Source organism: Chiloscyllium plagiosum, chromosome 38 (genome assembly GCF_004010195.1).
Source record: "Chiloscyllium plagiosum isolate BGI_BamShark_2017 chromosome 38, ASM401019v2, whole genome shotgun sequence".
In the NCBI taxonomy this organism is placed as follows: Eukaryota; Metazoa; Chordata; class Chondrichthyes; order Orectolobiformes; family Hemiscylliidae; genus Chiloscyllium; species Chiloscyllium plagiosum.
The window spans coordinates 29,734,677-29,744,691 of NC_057747.1; the positions used below are offsets into that span (position 1 = coordinate 29,734,677).

Here is a 10,015-nt window from a genome sequence, read left to right on the forward strand (position 1 = left end):
CAGATGTTTGAAATTCTTTTCAACAAATGACAATGGATGCTGGAACAGTTGTTAACTTAAACTGTTTTGTTAAGCAAAGATGTTAAGGGATATGGGCCAAAGGCAAGAGTAGGAGTTAGGCCATATATCAGCCATGATCATTAATGGGGGAATAGGCTTGAGGATCTGAATGGCCTATTTCTGTTTCTAAGCTCTAACTCTCAATTTTGAGGTGAAGCAAGGCTCTTGCAGATATAATCTGATATTTTCAAAATTCTGTGTGTTGATTGCTGAAATTGCAATGACAAATCTATTTGCATCAATTACAGGCAGGATAAACAATCTCCCTTAACAAGCAATAGGAAACTCCAACAAGACAGTGACCACCACAAAAAACATGTGGTGTCTGAAAGTACCAGCTCAAAGTAAAAAGACCAGCAAAATTACAGCTTACTGGATATCACACAACTTGACCAATGAACCAATGACACTGGTAGAGAAACTAAGTAAATTCTTATTGTGTTCTGAAGGAGGGTCACTAAACTCAAAATATGAACTGTTTTCTTTCCACAGATACTACCAGACCTGTTGAGTTTTTTCAGCAGTTTCTAACTTTTCTTTAAAACTTATTTGGTGCACTTGCAGGACAGAGGTTAGGTAAAAAATTGCCTTATATAGAGTCTTCTACTGAAGGAGGACCATATGCAGTCTTACGTATTTGACAAGAACCAAATCATACAAGTTGTATAATAACCATCGCTGGTCAACTGAGCTTTATCATAAACAGATTCCACTGAAATAGCACTTAACCATAGCCACAACAGATGAACAAAATGCCGCATTCTCAAAATCTATGAACGCATTAAGATTTAAAATTGTAAACCATCACAACACAGGCTCAAGGTGGATTGATTGTTTCACCTAGGACAGCACCCATAGCTGAATGGAATAACTATCTGACAGGCAGGCATACCTAACTCATGAACAGAAATCAAATTCTTGATTCCTTTAAAACATTGACTTGTAACGAAATTATGGAACCAGTTACGAATAATAACTCCATAGCATCTGATGGGGGGCAATGACCTCGTGACATGGTTGCTGGACTAGTAATCAAAAACCCAGGCCCTGCTCTAGGAACATGGAGTCAAATCAAATCCTATCACTGAAATAGTGAAATTGGAATTCAACACAAATCTGGAATGAAATATCTAATGATGACACCATTGTCATTCATCTTCAAACCCTGTTTTATCCATCCTTTAGGGGAGGAACAGTTAAATGGTCTGACCTAAATGTGACACCACAATGCACGGAATTCTCAATTGCCCTCTGAAATAGCTTAGCAAGCCACTTAGCTAAAATGTCTCAAAAACTAAATTTTACATACCACATGGCATCAACTAAGGCACCACAAACAACAGCAATGCCCCAGAATCATCATCAATCCTGGCTATGTCCTGAACCACAAGCAGGACAAACGCAGCAGAGGTGGCAAGTGGTATTTAGTCAGGTAGAAGCTATCCTGGAGTCCTCAACATTGACATCTGACCTCCATGGCCTCAGATTAAAGATAGGTAAGCCTCTAACTGACTATGCACTTCCTCATCTCCATATTAAAGACCAAGAGCAAGATGTCAAGGGCACAAAACATCCTCTGGATTGGGAACTTCAATCTCCATCGGCAAGAGTGGCTCAACAACAACAGATTGTGGCGTCCCCAAAGCAAGTAACTGCAGGACTGGGTCTACAGCAAATAGCAAGATAAGCAAAAGGGAAAAACACAGTTACCACATTCTTAATCTGCCTGCTGCAGACATATATCTATATGACAGCATTGATACTAATGACCACTGTACAACCAATTTGGCAAAAGAAGTCCTGCCCGAAAGTCCCACATACTCTCCATGCAGTTGTGTGGCACTATGACGGCTAAATGGGATAGATTTTGCCCAGATCTAATAACTCAAGACTGGATATCCACAAGGCACTGTCGGCCACCAACTGATTGCTTGCCAGCAAGTGTGCAACCTCAAGGCCTGGTATAAGCCACACTGTATAATCACTATCAAGCTAAGAAATCAACTCTGATTCAATGATGAAATGATGGCGAGCATGCCAGAAGCAGCACCACAGGTTATAAAACAGGATTACCACACCAAACAGAATCAGAAAGTGATAGACAGGAATAAACAATTCCATAACCAACTTCAGATTACTCAAATCTAATTTGACAGTTCTGATATATCTAGTTATGGATGGTGATGGGCAATTAAACGACTTACTGGAGGACTCAGCTCCCCAAGTATCCCCATCCACAATGCTTGGGAAGCACAGAACACCACTGCAAAAGATGAGGCTGAAGCATTTGCAACAATCTTCAATCAGAAGTGTTGAATGAATGATCCACCTCAGTTTCCTTCAGCAGCCCCAGTAGTACATACAAACTTGTTATCAAGAAATGGTTGGAGGAATGGAGACTGAAATGTCTATGGACCTTAACAACATTCCAACAACAGCACTGATCCCCGGTCAGAAAATGGACAAGAGGTGGATTCCACAGGTACGGGGAGAGTCACTACACTTGATATGAAGACCAAACTTGATTGCGTGGTATTCAGTAGCTCTGGCGAAACTACAATCAATAGTAACATCAGGGAGGCAATGGTCTAGACTTATCGTTTGACTATTAATTCAGAAACTCAGCTAATGTTCCAGGACCCAGGTTCGAATGCTACCACAGATGATGGAATTGGAACTAAATCAATGAAAACTTGAATTAAGAATCTACTGATGACCATGAAATCATTGCCGATTATCAGAAAAATCCATCTGGTTTACTAATTTCCTTCAATGAAGGAAATCTGCCATCTTCACCCACACCAATGTTTTACATTCAATGTGCCTGTGAAACTGCCGAGCAAACCTGTTATACCAATTGCTACAGTCTTGAAGAAATGAAACCAGACAGATCACCTGGCATAGACCTAGGCACCAGAAAAGACAATGGCAAAAACAGCCACGCAAAGTCCTCCTTCCTAATATCTGGGGTTAGTGCCAAACTTGGAAGAGCGGTCTCACAGACTAGTGAAGCAACAGCCTGACATTTTACGGGATGCTTCTGTGAATATGACCATGACCCAGACACCATCACCATCTCTGCAAGTCCTGTCCCACCAGGTGTGGCGACAGTGGTACACAGTTGGGAAGGAGTCCCCTGTGACTCAATATTGACTCTGGACACCATGAAACGTATGGCTTCAGGTCAAACAGGAGTACGAAGACCTCATGCTGATTATGTAACATTCTCCCTCAGCTAATAAATCAGTACTCAGTGTTAAACACATGTTGGAGAAAGCACACAAGGGTGACAAGGGCACAAATTATATTTTGGGTGGGGAATTTCAATGTCCACCACCAAAAGGTAGCTTGGCAGCAGCACTACTGATCGAGCTGGTCAGGTCCTAAACAACAGAGCTGCTAGTCTGAGGGACCCACCAAGACAAAGAAACACTTGACCTCATCCTTACCAACCTGCCAGCTGCAGATGCATCTGTCCATGACAGCATCAGTAACAGTGAGCACCGCACTGTCCTCGCCTTATAAAATTAACACTTGATCCACTGCCATTTGTTGAAGATAATTCTAAATATCTACCATCCTTTGTGTGTAGAAGTGCTTCCTAACATCTCTAAATTGTCTGGCACTAATTCTGAGACCATGACCCATGGCTTTATAATCTCAGAAGAAATAGTTTATCTTTATCTACCCTGTTAATATCTTGAAGACTTAGATCAGATCACCCCTAAAGCAGTCTACTTGTGAATTTTGTTTGTAACATACACCATCCACAAGGTGCACTGCAGTAACCCAAAGCATCTCCAAAGGCAACTTCCAAACCTGCCAACAGTTCTATCAGCAGGACAAGAGGTGCAGGTTCATGGTAACACAATAACCTGGGACTCCATCCAACATATCCACCATCCTGACTTGGAAATACATCACTGTTCCTTCAGTGCCACTGGGTAGAAATCCTAGAAGTTTGTTCCTAATATTGGGTGCAGGTATGCCCCCACCACCCTCAGACTGAACCAGCTCACTCCCAATTCTGCCACCAAGACCAAATAAGATTGAAAGACCTCCTTTTTCATTCAGGCCAGTTTTAATATTGTGTGTAATTGTAACACATTCTACTTATTGAGTAGAAAGAGGTGAAAGAGAAAACAGACTCACCCAGATAGTTCAAGTTGCTGTCAGATTCTGGTATTTCCTCTGGGAACACTGAAGACAAGGCCACAGCACTGCATGCACCTTTTTCATGCAGAACATCACCCAATGGTGCCAACTTGCTGCACATAATTGCGTCCCTGCTGACAGGTCGATTAACCACACTGTTAACCTCAAGCAGTGAAGCTGCATTGTCCCCATCCCCCAGTTTCAAAGGCTCTGTCGATGGAGGCCCTTTGTTCGAAATTGGATTCCGGGATGACACAGGGAGAGAGTCATCGTCACTGTCGAACCCAAAAGGATCTTCCAACGGTTCATCTTCTAGCTTCTGCCGTTTGGGCTGTTCCATTGGCTCTGGTTTGAGGTTGGGTCTCTTCTGGCTCAGCTGAGCCTTGAAAGTGCTTTCCCCCCATTTGGTGCTTATTTTTGCTCGCTTACCAGAAAACACTTCATCAAACTTAGAGTTGCTCGTACTCCCTTTCTTACTGTAGGTTTTCCCATATCTTGATGTCATGTTGACACCTCTTTCATATTCCCTGCCAATACAAAATTCAAACAAATTTTTAAAATTACATACAGCTAGATCTTCCATTCTAATTTTATGTCATTTAAGTAGTACAATAATTTGACTTTACAGGTTCAGAAAGTCCTATTTTTGGACTAGACCCAAGTGAATGCCTGGGTCTACCGAGTATTGTGCATTTCCTGCATCAACAAATCTCAACACATCACCTGTGTTGAATTGTTGGCAATTCTATGCTCTGAGTAAAACATGTAGTCTACACTAAATCACAAAGAGTGGAAATCTGGAATATTTTCAAAACAATAGCTCAGAACCTCTGAAGCTAAATTGATGTTGTTTGGTCATAATATCAAAGAATTGGACAGATCAAATTAAGATACCAATCAATCAATCAGCCATAGTTTTACAAAATAACAGGCTCAAAATGCTGAGCAGCCTGCACCTATTCCTATTCTCATCTCTATAAGCATTCTAAATGGTTATTCCATTCTAGTCTGTGCAGCCGGAGTTTGAGTATAAGATCGTACGACAAAATTTATAGCAAAAGTTTCCAATGTGATGTAACAGAAATCATATATTGAAAAAGACCTGGATTGCTTCTTAAGTCTCTCATCGTTAGGAATGACCATGTTGGTTTCAGTTCTTTCATATGTAAATCACAAAACTTTTTATAAAAGTTACATTCTCAAGTGAACTTTAACAATTAGTACCTGTTTGTCCAGACAATGCATATGAAAGAACTGAAACCAACAGTTTCAGTTACATCACACTGTAAACCTTTGCTATAAATTGTGTCTTACGATCTTATACTCCGCAACCACCTGATGAAGGAGCAGCGCTCCGAAAGCTAGTGCTTCCAGTTAAACCTGTTGAACTATAACCTGGTGTGTGATTTTTAATTTTGTACACCCCAATCCAATACCAGCATCTCCAAATCATTGAAATGTAGGTAGTATTACATATGAACACAGCACCAAGGAGCTGTTTCTACATAGCAATGACAGCATCAGACTCATGTGACAAACTTTAAATTTTTTTTAAGTCTGTATCTTAGCTGTTAAAAACAGAATTTCAAATAGATTTTTCACCCTCAGTACCACTCCACTAGTCAGTGGATTCTCACAGTAAGCATTAAAAAGCAACATGGTGAGAGCTCATTCAAAAAAATGATCAACACCAACTAAACCAGATTTGTTTAACAGACTTCCATAATAACCTCTAACATAATTTAGTGGTGGGAAAAAAAAGAACTTGGAGCAGCACCTTGCAAATAGCTTATGGGTTCTATCTAAACATAGCATATTCCGCAGGCAAGATAACTGAAGTCACTCCAGCTACCTAAACTGCTGGTTTCCAATGCAGAGTGACAACATTGGCATGCGGTCAATTTCTGCACTGATTGAGGTTACCATGAAGGCCTCTCCTTCTCAACCGTGCCTAAGGCGTGGTGGCTGCACCAACAGTTCACTCTGAGAAAAATGTCCTCTGGGTCTATGATGACTTTACCTTTTTCACTAAACTTCATCTGAGAGATGTCACAAAAGCAAAATAGCCACAAAACTTCCACCAGCCGAAGATAGTGCAGATATAAAATCCAAAATAAAATCATGTTACATGTACCATTTAACAGGAAAAAACTGCAGCTGAATTAGGCCAGCAAGACCCTAGAGTCCATTCTGTAAGATAATTAGACTACGGATGATCTGCACCTTAAGTCCATTTACTCACCTACAAAATGTTTCCTTGATACCTTTTAAACAAAAATTTAGCCATGTCAATCCTGAAATTTTCAAGTGACCATCAGTCTTTCAGAGAAGCAGTTTCCAGTCCTCCAAAACGCTTCTTCATTGTACGTCAAAACAGACTGGCTCTAAGCAAAATTTCTCCAAAGGAGAATAAAATAATCAGACTAGCAAGTTGAGAAAGTTTGTAGCTCAGGTTGAGGTTCTGGACATAGGTTTGCTCGCTGGGCTGGAATGAAAACGAACATTCTAGCTCATCAAGCAAACCTACATCCAGAATAATAAAACTCATGAGGATGCTCCAGAACAGCTTCCATAACAACCGACAGTTTGAGGGAGGCATCACATGGCCTGCTTAACTTAGCACCATTAACACAAAGATTTAAAACGAAACATCTATTACCAGACAGAATTTGCAAATAGAATTCTCCCAAAATCACAGGCCAGAATACCAAAGTGCAGCACTACCTCCTAAATACTTGAAAAAATCTTTACTCGTTTTGATGCCAAATTCCCAACACTTTCTCAGTTTTTGTATGAAAGATCTGTACAGGAGTATGGCTTGAAATTAAAGATCCTTGAACATTCAAAAGGTTTTGCTGATTTCTGAGGAATATTCAGGAAAGCCCAGCCAGCACTGTACAATTGTATTAAATGCAGATTATAATTTTAATAGACAAATTTGACATGACAGTAGCCATCTGTAAACTGTTCGGGGTAACAATGGTAAGCTTACTCATGAACCAGTTTGGTTTTCAACAACATTCAGCACTGGTCATTACAATTCTGCTCGAGCAGATTAATTCTATTTATTAATTACTGTAAATTAAATAATTTACTAAAAGTAAAAGCCCTGGCTTAAGATTAGGTCAAACTGGTCACTTTAATAGCAGGTAGAAACTGACCCCACCATTAATGATGAGAAGGGCACAATTAACAGCAACCAGAATGGACACAGAATAATAGCCTGGCAGCACCAGGAATAACTAGTACAAACACAGGAAACACAAGCAGTAGCTCAATCAACCTATAAAGACTGCTCTAACATTTGGTATGGCAACTTTGCCTCCCCACCCCTTTGTCCCCAATCTCACATCTTCTAATCACATTTCTTCCTCTCTCCCTCCATTACACCCTCAACACCAACTCACTCATCTCCCTGTCTGTCACACTATCCCCCTCAAATCCCTCTTCCTCCCAATGCCCTCTCCATTCCTCAGCCTTGCTCACTCCCTCCAGAATCACTCCCCTCATCCCACCACTGTCATTCACCTTCCAACTCACTCTCCCTCAACTACCCTAATACTTCTCCCTCACTCTGTCTCAGTCCTCTCACTCCCTCTCCACCCCACTCACTCACTCACCCATCCCTTACTTTGCCCTGCCACCTCCCTCCCAGACCCTCCCTCTGTCTCATTACCCCCACCTCTCCCTAGCTCAAACTCTCTCTCTGTCCATCTCATTCCTCTCAGTCTCTGTCACATCTTTCTCTCTCTCCCTGTCCGGACTGGGCTCTCTCTCTCCCCCCGTCCGGACTGGGCTCTCTCTCCCCCTGTCCGGACTGGGCTCTCTCTCCCCCTGTCCGGACTGGGCTCTCTCTCCCCCTGTCCGGACTGGGCTCTCTCTCCCCCTGTCCGGACTGGGCTCTCTCTCCCCCTGTCCGGACTGGGCTCTCTCTCCCCCTGTCCGGACTGGGCTCTCTCTCCCCCTGTCCGGACTGGGCTCTCTCTCCCCCTGTCCGGACTGGGCTCTCTCTCCCCCTGTCCGGACTGGGCTCTCTCTCCCCCTGTCCGGACTGGGCTCTCTCTCCCCCTGTCCGGACTGGGCTCTCTCTCCCCCTGTCCGGACTGGGCTCTCTCTCCCCCTGTCCGGACTGGGCTCTCTCTCCCCCTGTCCGGACTGGGCTCTCTCTCCCCCTGTCCGGACTGGGCTCTCTCTCCCCCTGTCCGGACTGGGCTCTCTCTCCCCCTGTCCGGACTGGGCTCTCTCTCCCCCTGTCCGGACTGGGCTCTCTCTCCCCCTGTCCGGACTGGGCTCTCTCTCCCCCTGTCCGGACTGGGCTCTCTCTCCCCCTGTCCGGACTGGGCTCTCTCTCCCCCTGTCCGGACTGGGCTCTCTCTCCCCCTGTCCGGACTGGGCTCTCTCTCCCCCTGTCCGGACTGGGCTCTCTCTCCCCCTGTCCGGACTGGGCTCTCTCTCCCCCTGTCCGGACTGGGCTCTCTCTCCCCCTGTCCGGACTGGGCTCTCTCTCCCCCTGTCCGGACTGGGCTCTCTCTCCCCCTGTCCGGACTGGGCTCTCTCTCCCCCTGTCCGGACTGGGCTCTCTCTCCCCCTGTCCGGACTGGGCTCTCTCTCCCCCTGTCCGGACTGGGCTCTCTCTCCCCCTGTCCGGACTGGGCTCTCTCTCCCCCTGTCCGGACTGGGCTCTCTCTCCCCCTGTCCGGACTGGGCTCTCTCTCCCCCTGTCCGGACTGGGCTCTCTCTCCCCCTGTCCGGACTGGGCTCTCTCTCCCCCTGTCCGGACTGGGCTCTCTCTCCCCCTGTCCGGACTGGGCTCTCTCTCCCCCTGTCCGGACTGGGCTCTCTCTCCCCCTGTCCGGACTGGGCTCTCTCTCCCCCTGTCCGGACTGGGCTCTCTCTCCCCCTGTCCGGACTGGGCTCTCTCTCCCCCTGTCCGGACTGGGCTCCCCGTGGGCCCCGCTCTGACCCGGGGAGTCTCTCTCCCTCCCCCTCCCTCTGATCACACCCCAGTCCCTGATTCCTCTCCCTCTCCCGGGTTTTGTTCCCCTCTCACCTCTCTCCGGTCTCCCTCTCTGGTCTATCTCTCTCCGGTTTCTCTTTCGTTGCCTCTCGGTCCCGCTCGCGCCTCTAACAGAAAAAACACCTCAGCGCCCACCCCAGTCCCTGATTCCTCTCCCTCTCCCGGGTTTTGTTCCCCTCTCACCTCTCTCCGGTCTCCCTCTCTGGTCTATCTCTCTCCGGTTTCTCTTTCGTTGCCTCTCGGTCCCGCTCGCGCCTCTAACAGAAAAAACACCTCAGCGCCATAACCGCCCGGTCACCTGACCGCCCGCGCTCCAATCCGCGACGCCGTTACTGCCACCGTGACACCCAGCCCTGATACCCGCGCTCATTGGTGCGTCCGTGCGCAGCTTCAGCCAATTACACAACGTCCGCTGGGGAGTGTCGCAAAGTGCCGCACGGCGCGGCGCGCAGCCTGCTGGGAGTTGCAGTGTCAGTTCGCCGAATATTAAACTCAAACTGAGACTAAACTGCGTTTATAAACGGGAAAGAGAGCGCGGAAGGCGGGAAGTTCAAATCCTGGTCAAAAGAAGAAAGCGCGGTGCGTGGTCTCTGCTGGGAAATGTAGTCCGCACGGTGCAACGGCCACTTCCGTTTCCGGGTCGCAGCCAATTGGAGCCGGCCCCGTGAAGTGGGGACCAATCGGAAGAGCGCGTATGACACGTGACCTCTAGCAGCGGCTCCCTCTGGGAGATGTAGTACTGCCGTAAAGTGGTCACGTGGGGCCGCAGGGCCTCCTGGGGGA

General features: G+C 46.1%; 1 protein-coding gene across 4 annotated transcripts in view; it reads right to left on the reverse strand.

The window, feature by feature from the left end:
* LOC122541951 (wings apart-like protein homolog) overlaps window positions 1-9,651 on the reverse strand; it is a 207,240-nt gene extending 197,589 nt beyond the window's left edge. Inside the window, exons 1-3 of one of the 4 annotated variants that reach the window (XM_043679245.1) lie at window positions 9,506-9,651; window positions 9,266-9,355; window positions 4,213-4,742 (exon numbers count right to left, since the gene is read on the reverse strand). In XM_043679245.1, the coding sequence (XP_043535180.1) occupies window positions 4,213-4,720 (508 nt within the window). In that variant the 5' untranslated portion in view covers window positions 4,721-4,742; window positions 9,266-9,355; window positions 9,506-9,651. Of the gene's footprint in view, window positions 1-4,212; window positions 4,743-6,457; window positions 6,644-9,265; window positions 9,356-9,415 lie in introns of those variants that run through there. The other 3 variants (XM_043679244.1, XM_043679247.1, XM_043679246.1) reach the window with 3 other exon arrangements.
* Window positions 9,652-10,015: the final 364 nt, after the last annotated feature.